Source organism: Anastrepha ludens, chromosome 6 (assembly GCF_028408465.1).
Source record: "Anastrepha ludens isolate Willacy chromosome 6, idAnaLude1.1, whole genome shotgun sequence".
Lineage (NCBI taxonomy): Eukaryota > Metazoa > Arthropoda > Insecta > Diptera > Tephritidae > Anastrepha > Anastrepha ludens.
The window spans coordinates 92,768,619-92,789,580 of NC_071502.1; the positions used below are offsets into that span (position 1 = coordinate 92,768,619).

Sequence of the window (20,962 nt, forward strand, 5' to 3'; positions counted from 1 at the left end):
TAAACAACCCTGATCACGATCTGCCATCACTTAATATAGGCATTAGCTACCCATGTAGAACTACATTTTCCATATATTACCAAGCATGACTCAATATTGTCATTACCTCTTGCGAGAAAATCTATTCAGCTGATAAGTGAGCTATTCACTGGTCAATTACAGTACTCTGTATACCCCTTAGCATTACCCAATATAAACAATAGCTGCGCAAGTGGAGCTTTACTTATTCAGCCACCAATTCAGATATTCAGCATGGAACTTCTTTACGCGCTGTATTACCCAGCTTTACTTAATATAGAAATTAACTATTCAGGCAAAATTTTACTATTCAGCTGGTAATTTAGCAATTCAGCAGGTTATTTTGCTACTCTACGTACTACTCAGCTCCCTTCAATATACAGATCAGGTATTCAGGTAAAATTGTATGTATTCAGCTAGTAATTCAGCTATTCGGCTGATAATTTTGACGAAATTTTTCACTTGCTATGAAGCTGAAATTTCAGTTAAAATTGAAATTCACTCGCTATGAAGTAAAGTTCAATTATACTACTCTGCAGATAATTCGGCTATTCAGCGGCTCACTTTGTTACTCTACGTACTACTCAGCTCCCATCAGTGTTCACACAGGTTACCTTTTACCTATTCAGTTACTAATTCAGCTATTCAGCTGATAATTTTGCCGATATGTATCACTCGCTAGAAGCTGAAATTCCAATTAAAATTTAAAATCACGCGTTATGAAATAAATTTCGATTTTGCTACTTCAGCTGGTAATTCAGCTATTCAGCAGCTCACTTAGCTAATCTACTTACTACTCAGCTCCCATCAGAGTACACACAGGTTACCTATTATCTATTCAGCTAATAATTTATCTATTCAACTGATCATTTTGGCGATACGGATCACTCGCTAGAAGCTGAAATTTCAATTACCATTGAAAATCACTCGCTACGAAGAAATTTTAAATTTAACCATTCAGTTGGTAATTCAGCTCTTCACTTTGCCACTCTACGTACTACTCAGCTCCATTCAATGTACTCACAAGCTAACTTTTATCTATTCAGCTGATGATTTCGATGACATACATCACTCGCTATGAGCTGAAATTTTACGGAGCTAAAAAGTAAGAGAGTAGAACCAGTTTCCTTTCCAGTGAAGCTGATTACCTCGTGCTGAGTTGAGGTGCTAAATAGGAGTATGCAAAGGGTGTACAGATTTTTAAACTACATATTTAGCCAACAATATACAGCTAATATTTATAAATGATATTGACTAATACTTTCTAAGAAATGGCAGTGAGTCTCAAAAATATGGAGTTAATCAGATAAACCTGATAACAATTCAGCTGCCTAGATTAGATTATATTAGATTTGTGGGAGCTTGGACAAGTCCAAGTACTCAGGAAGACTATTGTATTACACTCGGATAGATTACAGTGGAAGGAATAGAGAGATAGCATAGATACAGTATGGATGATAAGACAAAAAAATTGGTTTGAGGTCACTCTTCCGCTAATCTTTTGGGTTGATAGATGAAACTTAAGAGATCCGTTAGCCATATGCTTTGTGATCTACAATATCGTTGTAATCCATGTAAACCGTGAGCATCGCTTTATTTTTGGGTTTTTTGGTCTCAGTTTAATTGGAGCTCTCCATTCACTCGCCTGATGTCTGGATTTCGTGTCGTACTGATAAACCAGGATCTCGTCTCCAGTAACGATGCGTTTGATGAATGCTGGGTCGGATTCAGCCTTGAAAATTATGTCTTTGGCGATATGAACGCGGTCTCTCTTTTGCATGAAAGGCGCTAACCCAAATCATTGACAACCAAGTGCTGAACGAATACATATGCAATGTTCAAGTCCTCTGCCAGCGTTCTGATGCTATGCTGATGATATGCTGACCACAGGCATTGTGAACTCTGATTACACCCAACAGTACTCTCTGGTCCTTCCTACGAAGTTTTAGGAGAAAAGTCCCTAATCTCCTTTTTGGTTAATTCACAAAGCAGTTCTCTACTCTGTAGGAGTCCAACTCAGACCAAAGTATTCTATGGGTAGACCTCATGAAGTCATCAATCGTCAATAGTTGAATCGATGCAAAGTTTACACCTAGATAGGGTTCTGGGCCTAGCGATATGCTTGCAGAGCCTTCATTAGCTAATTGATCAGCCGACTCGTTATTTCAGCTGACTACTCAGCTATTCAGCACACTATTCAGCCTCACTCGAATACCCGAAAAAGGCGTAAGTTGAAGCTGTAAGTCATTCAAAATTGCTATTCTGTCCAGGCCACTTACTTGGTTAATCAGTCAGTCAGTTAGTGTGCCAATTTAATGGGCGTACAGTGTAGGCTATTTAGCCTATTTGCATAGCATGGAAAAGGCGTTTTCGAGCTATTTCTGTTTTTGTATTTTTTTGTTTTTTGCTCTGCCCATCCGCATAGATTTATGTGTGCCGATATTGCAAGCAAACGCTGCTTCTAACTGTATATCTAGCATTTCTAGGTAGAGAAATTTATTCAAGCTGCTTTTATGGATTTGAAAGTTAATTTAATCCCTGGTGCACTTGGCTCGCCTTCACATGTTGCAAATAGCCAGCAACTAAACACTGTAAATCACTTGCATGTCATTTTACCATGCCACCGTAGTTTGCATTTCCGAAGCAGAATTGACGGATTAAAACTAGTCCTTATTCCAGTATTCCACTTAGTTGTTGGCGCTTGTAACTATGAATGTTTGTGTGTACTTATATATCTGCCCATTTAAGTATTTTGCTGGATATACTTATACAAATGAATGCCCTTCTAAATACAACAAAGTTGTTTGTTCCACCGTTTTAAATTATTCAGACTCTCAAATCTATCCAGTTGTCAGTTGTTAAATAGCCTAAGTAATGCGGCCTAAGTTTTGACTGGTGTCAAGAGGGTATCATTAAAGCTTAGATGAACATACTTGGCTCTGTATTTGCATGTATTGTAGATATGTGCACATTCAATTAGACTTCTGCTTATCTCCATTAGAGAATATTTTAAGTGGAGAATTAGTGTTGGACGTTGATGTAATGGCATCGCTAATACCAAATAGCGGCTAAGAGGGTAAAGCGAAGTATGAGTATGAGTACGAATGCTTCAAAGTAAGTCATTACGAAGGGAATGCAAGTGAACATACCACCTTGATCAAAAAGTTTTCGGTATATATTCAGAAAACTCAAAGTACAAGTTTATTCCTCAAAAGTGATATTATCGCCTTCAAAGTACTTCCCAGCAACTGCAACGCAGTTACAGCTTTCGAAACATTTTAGGAACTCATTTTCCATGTAGTCGTTAAAACCGTCTTCGATTTTTTCCCTTACTGCCTTTCTGCTGATAAAATGCGCTCCCCGCAGTGGTTTTTTGACTCGATCAAAGAGAGAAAAATTGCAGACAACCATATCAGTTGACTTCGATAGCTGTTGGATGGTACTCTTTTCGTTCTTGGTCGAAAATTCAAGGGTATGAAGACATTGTGCCAAGATGCGTTATCATGGGGCAAAATCCAAAAGTTTTTCCCACAAATCCTTTTGTTTTTTTTGGCGAATTGCTTCACGTAAACGTCGGCCGCCGTAGCCGAATGGGTTGGTGCGTAACTACTATTCGGGAGTTCATAGGTCCAAATCTGCGTGCATGAAACAGCAAAATGAAAAAGTATTTTCTAAAAGCGGTCGCCCCTCGGCAGACATTAGCATACCTACAAAAAGGTCCTCATAAAAGCCATTTGCCGTTCGGAGTCAGTTTACAACTGTAGGTCCCTCCATTTGTGGAACAACATCAAGACGCACACCACAAATAAGAGGAGGAGCTCGGCTAAATACCTAACAGAAGTGTAGACACCAATTATTTATTTTGATATTTTTAAACGCCCAAAAAACAGTCCCTTTGGCAAAACTTTGTGATCTACAATAGTGTTGTAATCCATATAAACCGTGAGCATCGCTTTATTTTTGGTTTTCTGGTCTTAGTTTATTTGGAGCTCTCCATTCACTCGCCTGATGTCTGGATTTCGTGTCGTACTGCTAAGCCCAGATCTCGTCTCCAGTAACGATGCGTTTGATGAATGCTGGGTCGGATTCAGCCTTGAAAATTATGTCTTTGGCGATATGAACGCGGTCTCTCTTTTGCATGAAATTCAGGCCCTTTGGACCCACTTTGCAGCAAGAAGGCGCTAACCCAAATCGTTGACTAACAAGTGCTGAACGGATCCATAAGCAATGTTCAAGTCCTCTGCCAGCGCTCTGATGGTTAATTTGCGGCTCACTTTTCTTTCACTTTATTGATGTTTCCATCAGTTTTCTATGTCGACGGCGACATTTGTCATCCTGTATTAACAACGTCTTCTAAAGCGTTTAAGCCACTCATGAACGGCTGTTTTTTTAAAGTATCATTTCGGAAATAGTTTCCCAACCATAGGGTTTTCGGAGCTTTGAATTACTTCGCATTTTTAACGTCAATTTCAAAACAAACTCGTTGTTGCATATAGAAATCTATTTTTAAAGCTGCAAGAAATCGAAAAAACATCCAAAAGTAGATTTACTCAAGACGTCGTAACTTTTAAGAATGTCAAGCAATTGTGAGACAATTTTTGTAGGAATATTAATGCCATAGATGTGGCAGCTTAACAAAAGAGAAACAGAACTATGATGAGTTGACTTAGGGCGTGTTCTAACGGTTATTTCGGGAACGTTTGGCATTCTATTTGGTGCCTTAAGGTCGTTTTTCTTCGGATTCATAACTAATTGTGATACTTGGAATACGCTAGTGTCCTGACGGAGTTCAATGTGGTTCCTTTCCTTGCATCATAAAATTTTACTAACTCTAAGTTACTCAAAACTTGGAAAAATCCATGTGGCATAATAGTTTTTACCGCACTTATTTGCTCATTTTCAAAGCAGTCTATAATATCATACAGTCAAACCTCTATAGCTCGAATCACCAATATTCAATGGAAATGTTGAACTTATGGGGACTTCGAGTTATAGAATATTATTACGGTTGTTTTTTTTTAAGAAACTGCAAACATAAGTAAAAGTTGAAATTTGAAAAGGTCGAGCCAAGGAGCACCAGGAGATTTGGTGGCTCCTAAAACACTCAGACTAAAAAGCCCATTGTATTTAAAGCTCTGGAAAGGGGGTGGATAGTCAAGGAGGGAAGGAGAAAAGTATCAGAGAAAGAGATAGGAAATAAGTAAAAGTTACTAAGCCGTAAAGTAACTAGAAATTAGTGATTGAAAACTAATTTTCTTTTGAAGTTTTCATTAAAAAGAATTACTAAGACAATCAGTGGTAGTATCCGCCGTAAATAATTTCCTCCACGGAATCCTCATCATCACTTTCCATTCCCCTCAAAACCGAATCTGTTGCTATGGTGCTTAATAATGACTATAAGCGAACGCTGTACAAAGAAGCAACGTCAAAACGAAAAAAAACAAATGCATGAGCATATCCCGGAATACACTGAAAAAATTTCAAGAACTACATAATTTGTAATTTCCCTTAAATAATTCAGTTAATCAGAGCAAAACTGAGGGAGTTATAGAACTTTAACGCAAAGAATTTAGCCAAGATAGCTTGGAATTAGGGAATGCTGCAGCTCATTTGACAGTTTTGTTGTTTTACAGCCGATTTTCATGATTTTTGCATATTTAGAAAGGCTGACGGCTTTTCAATTACGTCTCCGGTGCAATTGCAGGCCAATCAGGGCAAAATTGCGGGAGTTATAGCACTTAGAGAGCATGTGAAAAAATAATACTTCGAGTTATATTGAAATTCGGGACAGAGAAGTGCGGGTTGTGGTACAAAAATGAAGTGTGTACTGGTATCTGAAAGTTATTGCCTCTGGATTTAGTTCGAGTTATAGAAAATTCGAGTTTTAGAAGTTCGTAGTATGGAAGTTTGACTGTATAAAGTTAGTAACAGAAGTAAGTACACACCGGACACGCTTTCGATTTCCCCCAAACGATTCCTTCAAACAACCTAAGTTATAACAAAATAGTCTGTTTTTTACATGAATGAAATACAAAAATCATATTTAATCCAAATAATGACAAAATTTTAATAAGTTTAATAAGGAACAAAATTATAGCTTTTTATATAGGACTATGAATAAGTTCGTGCGGTTTTACAACAGATGGCGTAACTTGATTATTATTCCATCGATCCACATTTCCAAACATTCATTGGAGAGCTACTGTCGTAAGGCACAAACGTCAGTATAAGTTTTTTATTTGAAGCGTAAACAACAATATTTTTACCACACTTGAAAATGTCGAATTTCGTGCCAAATAATGTGTTTTTGCGGGGAATTCTTCTTCATTATTTTAATATGAAGAAAAAAGCAGCCGAAAGTCATCGTATCTTGGTGGAAGTTTATGGTGAGCATGCTCTATCTGAGCGAACGTGCCAGAAGTGGTTTGCACGCTTTAAAAGTGGTGATTTTGGCTTGGAAGACGAAGAACGCGAGGGTGCGCCGCCAAAGTTCATGGATACCGAATTGGAGGAATTGCTCGATCAAGATCCGGCTCAAACGCAAGAAGAGGTTGCAAAAACTTTGGGAGTTGATCAATCAACCATTTCCAAACGTTTAAAAGCCATGGGAATGATCCGAAAGGTAGGCCATTGGGTGCCGTATGAATTGAAGCCAAGAGACGTTGAACGCCGTTTTATGGCATGCGAACAACTGCTTCAACGGCACAAAAGAAAGGGTTTTTTGCATCGAATTGTGACTGGCGATGAAAAGTGGGTCCATTACGACAATCCAAAACGTCGGGCAACGTATGGATACCCTGGCCATGCTTCAACATCGACGTCGGCGCAGAATATTCATGGCCTGAAGGTTATGCTGTGTATCTGGTGGGACCAGCTGGGTGTTGTGTATTATGAGCTACTGAAACCGAATGAAACGATTACGGGGGATGTCTACCGACGACAATTGATGCGTTTGAGCCGAGCACTGCGAGAAAAACGGCCGCAATACGTCGATAGACACGACAAAGTTATTTTGCAACATGACAATGCTCGGCCACATGTTGCACAAGTGGTCAAAACATACTTAGAAACGCTCAAATGGGATGTCCTACCCCACCCGCTGTATAGTCCAGACCTTGCGCCATCCGATTACTATCTCTTCCGATCGATGCAACATGGCCTGGCTGACCAGCACTTCCGTAATTACGATGAAGTCAAAAAATGGATCGATTCGTGGATTGCGGCAAAACCGACCGAATTTTTCACAAAGGGAATCCGTGAATTGCCAGAAAGATGGGAAAAAGTAGTAGTAAGCGATGGACAATATTTTGAATATTAAATTTGTAACCATTTTACGTCAATAAAGTTTCAAATTTCGAAAAAAACCGCACGAACTTATTCATAGTCCTATTATAACAGCCACTCTCGTACAATGTTGGATGTATGCTTGGGGTCATTATCCTGCTGGAAGATAAACGTTACACCAAGGCCCAATTTCGCAGCGCTTTCTTTTAAAATGTTTTTCAAAATATTTAAATAACCATATCGGTCCATAATATTTTCGATAAATACCAAGTTTCCAACCCCGTTCGCAGCCCTACATCCCCAAATCATCACAGAGCCCCCTCCATGCTTCACAGTCCTGGTCATAATATTTGGATCTAATTCCGCATTACAAACTTTTTAACGGCCATCAGATCCATAGATACTAAACTTACACTCATCAGCAAATATGATTTGGTTCCAGAACGTTTGGTCATATTTTTCATGATATTTTGCGAATTAAATCCGTTTACTCCGATTGACACTACTCACGAAGGGCTTTTTCCTAACACTGCGCCCATGATAACCAGCACTATGCAAAATCCGGCAAATAGTTTGGGTGCTAAATTCTTTTCCAGTCCCCTTTTCAACTTCAGATTTCAATTTGGGGACACTTATTTTGGGGTTTGTCCTGATTTTGCGTACGACTAAGCTTTTTTCTCTGGGACTTAAGAGCGGCGGACGCCCACAACGCTCTTTATTAGTGGTGCTTCCCGCACTTTTATATTTATTCACAATCTTTTGAACTGTAGCAAAACTCCTATCTATCAATCGTCCGATTTCTCGCAATGATTTATGTTCCTTGTCATTTTTTATAATCAGTTTTTTTAAATCATCAAAAAGCTCTTTTCCTTTTAGTTTCATTACTAAAAATGTCGCAAAAATTAATACCAAACGTACTTCCCTAAATTTTTATACTCATTTTAATTATTTCCTTTTAATAGCATTAACTTTTTTAATCAATACTTAAAAATAAATGTTATGCTAACTGAACAATCGTTTGCTGTATACTAACTTTTGTTATAAATAAATTTCGCTGGCATCAAAGACAAAGCAAAGCGTGGATAACGGTACCTAAAATTTGTCGCTAAATTAAGGCGCATATGAAAGCTTATCCCAGTACACAATTACCATGTGTAAAATATTTTGATTTTGATTTTGATTTGATTAAGGAAAGCTTTAGCGTCAAACAATTCCATAAATCAGGCTCTTGTATACTTATTTATGCTACTAACTGCATGTATTATTATTATTTGTATTGTTATTAAATTATAATTATATATAGTTATACCTAAGGGAGTATCTTAGGTGCTTAAGGATTAAACAAAAAATTGTCCAAACAATTCTATTTCTAGACATAAATCTCAGTACATTAAAATATTTTCTAGTTTCATTGCGTATAGTCCTTTGCCAAGTCATTAATGGTCTGCCTATTCTTCTCGTTCCTTGCGGGTTCCAAATCAAGGCGGCATGCGATATTACTCGCAGAGTATCCCATCCATCCATATTTTCTTTTCTTTACTTCACTGTTGATGCTATTTTGGTGTGTTATTCTCCACAGCTCCTCGTTTGTTATAACTCTTGGTCACCATATCTTAATTAATATCGCAGACACCTGTTTATAAACGCTTGCAGCTTTGCGTTCATTGTCGACGTTACCAACCAAGTTTCGGATCCGAAAATGGATATGTTTCATTACTAGAAATCACTTTTGCTATAATTTAATGTTTCATGTCCACAATACATTTTGCACCGAATGGTAGTCACTCCCTAGCTCACTTTACTATTGCAGCTTTATTAACTAACACACATTTGTCTCTCTCTCTCTCTCTTTACTGATGTTAGTTCTCCTCTGTTAACTTTTTGTAACACAGAAATAATGAATAGAAAATTGCCCTATTTAACGGAAATGTTAGTAACATCTGTTTAACATTTATGGGTTCGGTACTTTTCTACGTAAGATTTAATACATTTTTCACCAGGTGCAGTACCTGTAAACTACACAAAAATTCTCGTATGACAAATCATTTGGAGTATGATTGCCATTAAAAATATCTAATTTTATTTGACATATACATACTTCCGTTGCCATATCTCATAACTTAGGTAGCCTCAATGTGTATATTCAAATGTGTGTATTTATATGTATGTAAAATATTACGTACTCTTCTACTTTTTCCTCTTACCCCCAAAAAATTTTTTGCATTCGTTTCAAGCAATTTTGCCATTCTTCAACAATTTTCAATACTTTTACTCACCCCGGATTCATTTTCGCCAACAATCGCGATCGTATGCGATCTTTTTCCGTCACCGAAGTGGGTTGTGCAGATATTTCATTTTGGCGTTCACGTTCAATGCTCGCGGAGAGTTCGTTATTAGTAATGGTGGAACTGCGGAATACGGAAAGAAAATTGAAAAGCTCGTGTAATTTTAGGGTCAAGTAAATCAAACAAAAAAACACAAACAAAAGTAAAAAATAAATAAAAACGGAAATAAGAAAATACAAAAAAAAAATGCAAAAAAGGAAGAAAGTTACAGGTTGGTGGGCACCACATTGAGTGAAGCTATTAGTCTTCTTTTATTTAATTTGTTTTTTTTGTAATAGCATCAAGACTTGTGAAAATTTGCAAATTTTTATATTGTGTAAGTTGTAATTATGGGGGTAAAATCTGACATATTTTCATATTTTCAAAATATAGGTTTCAAAATATTTAGGTATGGATTTCATGAAATAAAGGGTGGTTAAATTTTAAGGGTCGATGTTGAATGGAAACCACGCCTAAACGTCAAGTTTCTTTCTGCATTTAATTTGACAGTTCTCAATTCCCAATTAATTCAATTTGAACTATGGAAAGATACACTCAAAGTTATTCAAGCTTATTATAAAACTGGACGTTCAAATCAAAATGCATATCGCGCACTTCATGATTTCAGTGTTGAGGCACATTTTCACCTCAGTGGACTCGTCAATAAGCAAATTGCCGCATTTGGGCGAATGATAATCCAAGAGTGATTGCCGGAAAACTAATGCATTCACAAACAGTGACTGTTTGGTGCGGTTTATGGGCCGGCGACATCATTGGGCCGTATTTTTTCCAAAATGAGGCCGGTCAGGCAGTTATTGTGAATAGTGTTCGCTATCATGAGATGATAACGAACTTTTTATCGCCGGAATTAGAAGATATGGATGTGGACAATATGAGGTTTCAGCAGGCCACTTGTCACACAGCTAACGAAACAATGTCTCTTTTGCGCGAAACATTTGATGACCGAATAATCTCACGTCGTAGAGATGTCAATTGGCCGCCAAGATCATGTGATTTGACACCGTTGGACTTCTTTCTTTAGGGTTATTTGAAAGAAAAGGTGTACGTCGATAGGCCAGCAACAATTCAAAAGCTAAAGGATGAGATAATTCGGCACATTAACGGCATAGAACCTCAATTATGCCTCAGCGTCATCGAAAATTTGGACCATCGGATGGAGGTGTGCCGTCGAGGCCGCGGCGGCTATTTGGCCGGTGTCTTATTTTATACATAATTGAGCTATACCAATATCATCATAATAAAGAGAAACGACAATAATTTCCTAAAAAAATTGTATTTTATTCAAAATCGACACCAGCCCTTAAAACTTAACCACCCTTTATATGGAGCTATTTTTAACTATAGAGAACTATCGATATCGCCAATTATAGTTTGACAGCTGAGAATACAATAGCATTCGACCTTTCTGTGCAGAAAGCTGTGACAAGTCATCATGAATCGCGTCCAGAATTTTGAAAACAAAATTTTTTTTTTAAGGTTATTATTCTTTGTAGTTTTAGGCGTATCTCTGTGGAAGTCGATTGTAAAAAATCCCCATAGATACAAAGTTATGGTGGAAAATGTATGAAATTCAAAAATCCGGTTCGACAGACTATAACAACAACTTTATTTTACAAGATTTTGTTTACTTTTTACAGTTCCATCAACATTTCAAGGAGAAGTGATGCAGGCCGTGGAGCACTTTTTTTCGTTTTTGTAAAGAAAAAGGTTTTTTTTAATAAAGTCTAAGTACTAATAGACAATGGATACATTTTTTTATATTTATTTCTATTGTTATCCCTTCTAAAAATGGTTTTTCTTTCAGCGCATTTTTGGCGCTGCTGGACGTATGTAACCCCCTAAGCGATGCAGCAGCAGTTTCTAAACGGGAAAAATATGCGGAAGGAAAAAATGTAATCAACAAGTCCAGGTGAACATTGAGGAGGCTCTTCCAAATCAATGAGTGCCCTTGCACGGAAGCTTAATACTTCAGAGGGTCTTATCCGTCAAGTTGTCTATGGACATTTTCGGTATACTCGTTATACGCCTCAGACATTTTATGTCGGAGGAAACACGAGTACAGTGAGTTAGCCGATCAAAATGCCTTCTAAACAACATCAGCACCAACCGCAGAGATTACAGATTGGCTATGTTCCAATCCTACGGAGGTTCCTGTGGTCATGCACCCGAAGTTTCCAGCCACTGTTAGGGTTTGAGGTTTTGTGAGCAACAAAGGGCATGTCATGCGAAGACACTTCTTTACTCAAGGAGTTTGCGTGAATTCTGCTCCATATGTCGAGATTCTAGAGCCAGTAGTGAAATCTTGGATTGATAATGTACGCGGTGATAGCCCATACATCTTTCAGTAAGACTCTGTTCCGTCATACAAAGGGATGGCGACGCAAGATTGGATACCTGAGAATTTCCATGACCACATAACACCGAACTTATAACCCCCAAATTCCTCAGAGTTTAATTCTCTGGACTACCACATATGGGAGGTAGTTGAGGGTGAAGCCAGGAAGCATTCTCATAAAATCACTCCTTCTCTGAAGGCTGCAATTAATACCGTTATGGTCAATATGATTAAGAAGCCCTTACACTCGGCCATGCAGCTGTTTCGCTACCCGGGTAGAGGATGTTAGTGCAGCTAATGAAAATTTTGGTCCAAGATTTTTTAGTGTATAATGAATTAATGTTGTGTCAAAAATTCGTGAAGTTTCACTAAATTTTGTTGAAGGTAAAGCTAATTAGTTTTACTCTGAAGTTGTGTTCAAATACCGACCTCACTAATATGGAAATTATCCCATGGACCACTTTTTTAGATATTCATACCGGCAAAATCTGGCAAATATTTAAGTCAAATGAAGTTGAAAAATCTAAAAGTTTTATTTTCTTATAAGTCTTTGAACTTCAGTGGGTAGCATTGCAGAAAATATGAACTAAATATTTGGGTGGAACAATTTCAAAATAAGTATATTAAATTTTTTTTTGTGTTTCTTTTTATGCAAAAATTTCACACATTATAAATTTAAAACATACTTTTAACAAAAAAACGAAACATATTTTTCCTCTTAGTGTGCTTAATGAAATTCTATTCGTTAGTTAAAATTTCATCACTTCAACTTTTGCGCTTCCTAATGACTTACTCGTGTTCCGCTTCCAAATGCGTTTGTGTCTTCACCGTCTCATATTTGCGATCATCTTCGGCAAAGTTGAAAACTTCACTCAGCTCGTACTCCTTCAGCTACAAAAATAAATGCAAAGAGAAATATTTAGAGCAAAAAAAAAAAAAAACAACAATAATAAATGTAAGTACATAAAAGTTAGTTTGAAACGTGTAGATAGAGAGAAAAAAGGCAGCGCTCGAAATATGATAAAAGGAAATTGGCACAAATTGAAACACCAAAGCCGCAACCAACTAAAGCACTATTTTTGTGTAGCTGTATAGTATAACGGCAGTCGACAAAAGGCGCGACTAAAATGGCCAATTAGCAGAGCAATCAGGTTAAATGGGAAACGCTCAATGCGGCTCATCTCAGCTCAGACAGGCAGTGAACACGGCGCTGGCGTTAAGTCAACAAAAGTGGCAACTCCAGTGCGAGTAGTTGAATGTTAAGGTGGCGTAGGTGTGCGCGAGTGTTAGTGTGTGCGTCTGTTCTAGTGTGTGCGTCTGTGTTAGTGTGCGCGCTTTTGTTTGCACGGTCTGAACATTTAATTGTATTTTGACAGACACTTAGTCTCGTGAATTCTATTGTTCGCTGTTTTTGTTTTTATTTTGGGAAAGTTGTCAAAGTTTTTTGTGATAAATGATGATGAAATGAAATTTGTTTCTCTTTAGTTAGATTAAATAATGTGACTTGCATGAGAAAAAAGTTCACCAACCGGATTAGAGGTTTCCGCTTTAGGCGTAGGAACTCTTATTGAATGCCTACCTACGTATAAAATAAGGATGGAAATATACTATACATTGTAAGTAAATGGTTTTGTTAACGAATTTTGTGTCTGCCTGCAATTTTCTGACAAATATTTTCCTGGGGCAGTGTAGTCCTTAGACTTTTGGCTCATAAACCGGGAAACGGTTAGGGTTCGAGTTTTCTAAAAATTATCCTTGTGAAAATTCGCTATAGCACATTGATGATAATATTTCCATCGGAAATGAACTTAGAACACTTTTTAGACATACTCCAACAAATATTTTTTCTTTTTACTCTTTTTTAATGTTTTTTATTTTTATTGCAATGTTAAAACAATAAATATATTTCAATGTCTATGGTCAGTTCGTACACCGACATTTCTGTGTTAAGCAAATCGAAGAACACTTTGCCAGTTTAGCTGGTGTACCCCAAGGCAATATAATGCGCCCAACCCTATACTTGCTCTACACCCACGATTTACCAGTCACTGAGGAAACTATCGTCGGAGCTTTTGCAGATTACACCGCTGTTCTCGCATTTGACTCTAACCCACAGGAGGCTTCATTTAATCTCCAAAAAGGACTTCATGTTGGGTATGGAAATAAGTTTCCTTCCTTTCTTAGCCAAAATTACGAATTATTGTGCCATTGGAAGCTACAACATTACTCCATCTTGCAGGTAGCATACGGATTCCTCTGATGAAAGTTCGGGCTTTTTTGACTTGATCCATTCATTGAGCCAGTTTGCGATGGTCTCGCAAGAAGTGAGCCGCTCTCCCAGAAGGGCTGACTGCACTGATCGGAGCAGATGGTAGTACGAAGGTGCAATGTCTGGCAAGATTCCCCCATTCCGTCTCTCTAAAAATTGCTGGACCGATTTAACAGCGTGTGACCTGGCGTTGTCATGCAGCAAAATCTCTTCGTCATGTCTACCGTCCCATACCGGCCGCTTTTCTTTTAGAGCTCGATTCAACCGCATTAGCTGCAATCGGTAAGGTTCGCCAGTGATGGTTTCAGATGTTTTAAGGAGTTCATAATAGATTTCACCCTACTTAGCCCACCAGATGCACAACATGACCTTCGAAGGATTAATATCTTTTTTCGCTGTCGATGGAACGGGTTCACCTGGCAGGCTCCAAGATTTTCGATGCTTAGGGTTATCATAATGGATCCCTTTTTCATCCCCAGTGACTATGTGATGCAGAAAACCTTTTATTTTCTGCCGTTCAAGACGCATCTCACACATCACCAAACGTCTCTCGATATCCCTCTCCTTCAATTGATGTGGCACCCAGTTACCTGCTTTCTGGACCATTCTCAACGCGTGCAAACGTTTACCGATCTCCTGAGACATATCACCATGGCTTCGACATGCGTCTTCATCCAATAATTGTTGTAGTTGAGTATCTTCGATTTTTTCGGTGCCCTTCGCGGTATTCTTCTTAGATCTCCACTGTTTTGGACCTCTACCTCGAAGCAATGCGTAAGCAATCACGAGATTGAGGGCAAGATCCCAGAGAGGAGGAGGGAGGTTTTTAGTGGAATCACCCCACACGTGGTAGCGACGATCACTATATGGTGCGAAGGTTTTTTTAACCCAACCTCACCCCCAAAAAACACAAAAAAGGACAAAAAATTCCCCCGTATCGAGGTGATACACTACTCACCTGATTTATTTCACTTATCATCACCTGTCTCGTTAATCACCTTTTCTCCTCTTAATACTTTTATTTGTATGCTTTTTTCCGATTTTTTCGAGGTGCAGAATATCCCTGTTTAGTATTCTGCTGTGCTTTGCCAGCACTTCAATCTACTTTTCGCTTCTCATAAAGTTTGCTCGTGCACATTTCCTTTTAACGAAAACTATTCAATAAATTCTTTATTTAGTAAAGTTTTTGTTTGTTTTGCGCTTCAAATTCGTATAAGCTAACACTTCGAGTTTCACCTAGAAGCTACCAGCTTACCCACCACCAGCAGGGTTATCTGCTACCAAGCAGTAAGTCGTACCACTTTAGAACTAGTACCGAATTAGCTCTTTAAGAGACGACACTGCTTCTCGCGCGCTGTTCGCGTAATACTTTCCCAGACGCAACGTAATGATATTCCAGCTCTGCAGATCCGTGGAACGCATTCTCCTGGTACTAGTTTTGTGAGAGTATACTTTTTCGAAAACACAATTTAAATATTCAAAAAAAAAATAACAGAAAGGGTCTAAAATCAGGATTCAACGGTATCAACAAGTTTGCATTAGCCCAGAAAAAGGAACACAGGCAAAAATTAATCAAAGGAAACCTGAAAAAACTTCAGGTAGTACCACCAAAGACGCATAGTACTCCATTGCTGGAGAAAAAGAAAATGGGGATGAGAATTAGGGTTAATTGGGTGGTAGAGGTGCTGTCTGAGTGACACTCCCCAGACTCAATTAGCACAAAAGGTACCATTTTGGTGCATCACTAGTAGAACCACTGCCGTTATTTAGTCAAACCGTCTTGATTCGACTATAAATTTGCCCATGCCACTTATTTTCTTTCCTGCATTTTCTACCAAATTCCTCATTGAGAATTTCCCCAGCATTCTATGTCGTAGAACAGCCTGACTTGGGCACTCACACAGATAGTAGAAGACTGTCACCAAAGGCCCGTGTTTTAAAAACTATGACAAATACCTTCTCGAACAGCCAGGCGGCTATGAAATCAATGGAGGCAGATTTACTACGATCAAAGGTTGCTCAGGAATACCTGACAGCTCTAAATGATATCAGCACCGTCTTCAAAGTCAGTCTTATATGAGTTCCGAGACGTTGAGGTACTGAAGGAAATTGCAAGGCCGATGAGCTCGACCTATAGTTTACAGTGAACTCAGAGTGGCAATCAAAGAAGCAGCTATTTGGTTACTTACTTGCGTAATAACAAGGTAAACATCCACTCCAATAGCCACGCGGCAGTTAGAGCTCTGGGCTCTATTATGGAGCACTCGAAACTGGTCAGAGAATGCCTGGTTTCACTTTCGACTGCATCCGAACTCTTTGGCATAAGGCCAACCTGGGTACTTGGTCATAGTGACATTACTGGAAACTGCGAAGCGGACGAGTTGGCCAGACAAGGGACCCATGAGGTATTGTACTCGCGAAAGGGGAAAATGGGGATTCACTTGACAACCTGCGCTCTACTCCCGGAAAGATGGGATAGGCATCAACTCAGCGAGTGCTGGGCAAGTACACAAACGTATGAAATTGCGAAATCTTTCTGGTCCCGGGTGGATCCGAAACGTTCAAGGAATATTCTGTGGATGATAAAATGTCAGCTCTCAAATTTCGTGGGAGTCCTCACGGAGCACTATTCGCGGGGTATACCCTCTTCGCCCACGTGAGTCCACTTTCTGGGCAACCATTATAACCTAACCTAACCTAACCGAGCGGTAAATGGTTTTATTTTTATGAGAAGCTTCCCCGTGGCAGAAATTTACGCGGAAGTTTGCTATTGCCCGCTTTTAGAAAAAGAAAGTCTTTCAATTCAGGTTGCATGCCCACTTTTCGTACCTGCATAAAACGACTGTTCCACTCCACATCTATTTTTGAGTAGTTTAAAAATAGTCATGAAATGGATAGTGTCGCATTAGCTCTGCAATAGACCACCGTCATTCTTTACTACAGGGTGTTTTCTCTCTATCACATCCACACACACTCACGTTGCACATTAATACCGCCTTCGCAAGCTTTACACGAAGAGTGCCTTCAGTGCAGACGACTGCCGGCAGCCACCGCAACATAAAATATGTGGTGTCGCGCATTTTAATTTGTTTTTAGCTGAGCTGCAGAACAATGTGTTTCTTGTTGTTGTTGCGCTTGCTATTGCCATTGACTTAAGCACAAGCGGCGCAGTTTGTTAAGTATTTGTTTGTGGTTATCGTTACAATTTTGTGCTTATCGTTTTTTGCTGTTACTGCAGGCAGCTCAATTTGCTTGTCGTGGCTTGGCGTTACTTGCGCGGCAGACTTCAGCATACTTTCTTATAAGCTTGCTGTGGCTTTCTTTTCTCTTTCATCGAGCCCTTCAAATGCCTCAGCATTGTTTGTTTACTTATTTCTTAGCTTTGTATGTATGTATGTATGCATGTGGCACTAAGAAAATTCCTGCTGCTTTAGCTTAAGCTTAACGCCTTTTGCTTGGCTTGACTTGTAGAAGCGAGCAAATGAGCAACAGCAAAATAAATAAAAACAACAACAACGAAAATAAGCATGGCAATAATCATTCCAGCAGGCAACCCACAAGCCTGTAATCCGTGCAAAAACTGTGAAATTTTCTACGCTGGATTATCGCAACGCTGAAAATTCCTTGCCGCAGAGATTAAGTACGATTGGAATGTGTAAATGAGCTGTGTACCAGGCGGCTTCGTGTGCGATGGCGGGTATACGAGATGTAAGCGCAGCAGGAGGACAAACAAATATACGCATTCTATCCTACTCTGTGTAATTTTGCTGGCATGCATTTGTTTATTCAATTTTTTATTGTTAAAAAAACTCTGTGTGCTTTAGAGTGCAGCACGAGTTTTTCAGTAGTTTTTTTTTATTTTTGGGGTTTTCTCACATTTAATTTTTTTACTTTTATAGGTCACTTATTTCTTATACGGGTTTTACTCCATATCTTGATTTCAGATTTGTTGCCCTTTTTTAATATTTTCCACTACGATTCAGTAGCGTGGCATTGATAAGAAATATATTCACATCACATCTCAGAAATATGCAGTGTAGAAATTTTGGTGAGTATGGGAAGTGTCAGGCTCACTTTCATAGGAGCTAAGGTGGCTAATAACAAAATTTCTGATAATAAGCCAGAAAGCGGAGTGAATGCCGGAATTTAAGCGCATAGTCCTTTTCTGAGTACTCGTAAGAATGAGTTGCACATAAAGCGCTTGCAGCCAACATTTACCATAAAAATAAAATACAGTTGCATGAATTTTTGAATAATGAAAAGGCGCAATGCGTTGCCCTAACCCAAGACCCACTAGCTGTATATCGTACACAAACTCCTTATTGCCAGATTGACCTCCCAAAATATGGAGCTAAATTTGTCTGCCCGACTTTTGAACCAATCTAAATTTTCCACTCGCCTGATTGAACGCTTCGCGCATAGCTAGAGGCTTGAGTTACGATACGGCTGTAGAAGTAGGTATTTTAAATGCTACATCCAGTACTCGCGTGTTTGCTAATGGTGATGACTGAAGCTACCAGCCTTAAGCAGACTGCATCAACCCGAGACCGTTTGCTGCTCTAATGGCAAATTTAATGCGGGTTACTAACGCCAGCATTGTGGTTTAGCTGCTTTCGCAATTACTTTCTAACCCTTAAAGCTGCATTTTCTAGCCAAATAGCCGTACATTGCCTGCCTTCTGCGGTTACGACTACCGCCGTTGGTAGCTTCCAAATTTCGTCCACTTCACCATCGTACGCCACTCTCTGTGAGTTTGATGCTCAGTTAGCATCGCTTGCGGTCATAAAATAGAAATTGGAGGCGTTTGTATAATTACAATGAGCCCTTGCGTACTTTCGTTGAAATGGCCTAGCCGCAATACACCACCCACACACATAAACCGAATGGCACATAAATAGCGGCCACTGTAATAAAGTAAACGCACACCAAGATGTATAAGTTTCGCAAAATTATGCCCACATACATACACGCACTCATATTTATGGAGCTATTGCGGTAGTAAAGCTAACGCACACGTATGCATTTGCATTGCTTACATTAGCATCATCTGTGTGCTATTTGCAACATCAGTTAGCCCCAAGTAGATTTTTGCATGTGCGTGTAACTACTTGGCTGTGTTGGTGGGCGTAATATTTGTGGATTTGTGGTTATGTGGGACACTTTAATGGGCGTATACATGAATTTTGTTTTAGCCCAGTTATTTTGATGATGGTCAGGCAGCATTTAAATTGATGGTACATCTACTTTTAGCTGCTCAAGGCAGCATATAAATCTTATATACCGGGATGAGTATACCTATAAGTTTACGAACCCTTATACCTATTTTTAGTTAGTTACATATGCATATGCAATACATATACGAGTACTGGTATACCAGCACAGACTTTAAGTATTCCATTCGGCTTTATGGAAGCGAGCTTTGGTTAGCTTCACCTACACACTACGTACTTATACATTAGGGTGGGAAGCCTTTGCCGTATAAAATAAGCAGTTATACATAGATAGTTCTGATTTGTAGAGATTCAGTTTTGTGCATTAGAGGGTTAATAGCAATCAGGCGGCTTTCTTGTTTGTGTAAGAAATGCATAGTTCTGTAAAAAGTTTGGGGTAATTTATTTCTAGATCTATCTCATATCTAAATGATTTTTTTTTGTTCTTATAAGATGAAGTGTTGCGCTTCTTCAGTTTATTCTGATGAATCTGCTGAAATTCTTATATAATTTTTGCTAATATGCTAATATGCTAATAATAATAATATGCTATTTCTAAACCGCTATAACTGTGCTATAATTCTCTTTATTCTATTATAATTCTATTATAGTAGGAATATTATAATTTTTTTTATACTGCTTTAATTCTGCTATAATTACCTTTATTTTTTAATTCTTTTAAAGTTATACTATTCCCTAAATTGCAATAATTGTGCTATAATTCTGCATAATGTGCTCTAATTTATTAGAATATTCTGATAAACCTATTGCACTTTTACTATACCTTCCGCTAATATGCTATAATTATTTAGAAACCGCTATAATTCATCAAAATTATGGTATAATTCTCTCTTACAACGTACAGTTAATCAATAATCATTTCTACTGTTTTTTAGTTCTTCTAAAATTATACTATAATTCCAATAATATTAAAAATAATGCCACATTTCTACTAAAATTCCATAAAATTATGCTATAGTTGTGCTATAACTCTCCATAATGTGCTATAATCATGTTAGTTTCTTTATATTATTCAGACATTTTACTATATTGACATTTTACTATATTGACATTTTACTATAACTTCTGTTAGTATGCTATAATTATTTTGAAACTGCTATAAATCGACCAAATTGCAATAATTCTGCTATAATTACTTCTAATATTTGTAGTTCTTCGAAAGTTCCACTATAATTCCCTAAAATCTTGGTATAATTGAGCTATAATTGCTGTTATGGTGTTAGTTTCAATATTTAAATATTAATAATTAATATTTTAAACTGTTAAACGATTGACATTTTACTATAACTTCTACTATAATTGCATAAAATCTTGCCATAAATTGTGCCATAATTTTCTTGAATATGCTATAATGTACTATAATCTTTCTGAACTGTCATAATGCTACTATAACTTTCTCAAATTTTGTATAGTTCTTCTATATTTCTACTAAAATTCCTTAAAATCATGCTATAGTTGTGCTATAACTCACCATAATGTG

At 38.0% G+C, this 20,962-nt stretch overlaps 1 protein-coding gene across 1 annotated transcript in view; it reads right to left on the minus strand.

Moving 5' to 3' along the window:
• LOC128867177 (uncharacterized) overlaps positions 1-20,962 on the minus strand; it is an 84,069-nt gene that overhangs the window by 21,903 nt on the left and 41,204 nt on the right. The window contains exons 4-5 of the mRNA XM_054108271.1: positions 12,776-12,873; positions 9,579-9,710 (exon numbers count right to left, since the gene is read on the minus strand). Coding sequence (XP_053964246.1) covers positions 9,579-9,710; positions 12,776-12,873 — 230 coding nt within the window. The remainder of the gene's footprint in view (positions 1-9,578; positions 9,711-12,775; positions 12,874-20,962) is intronic.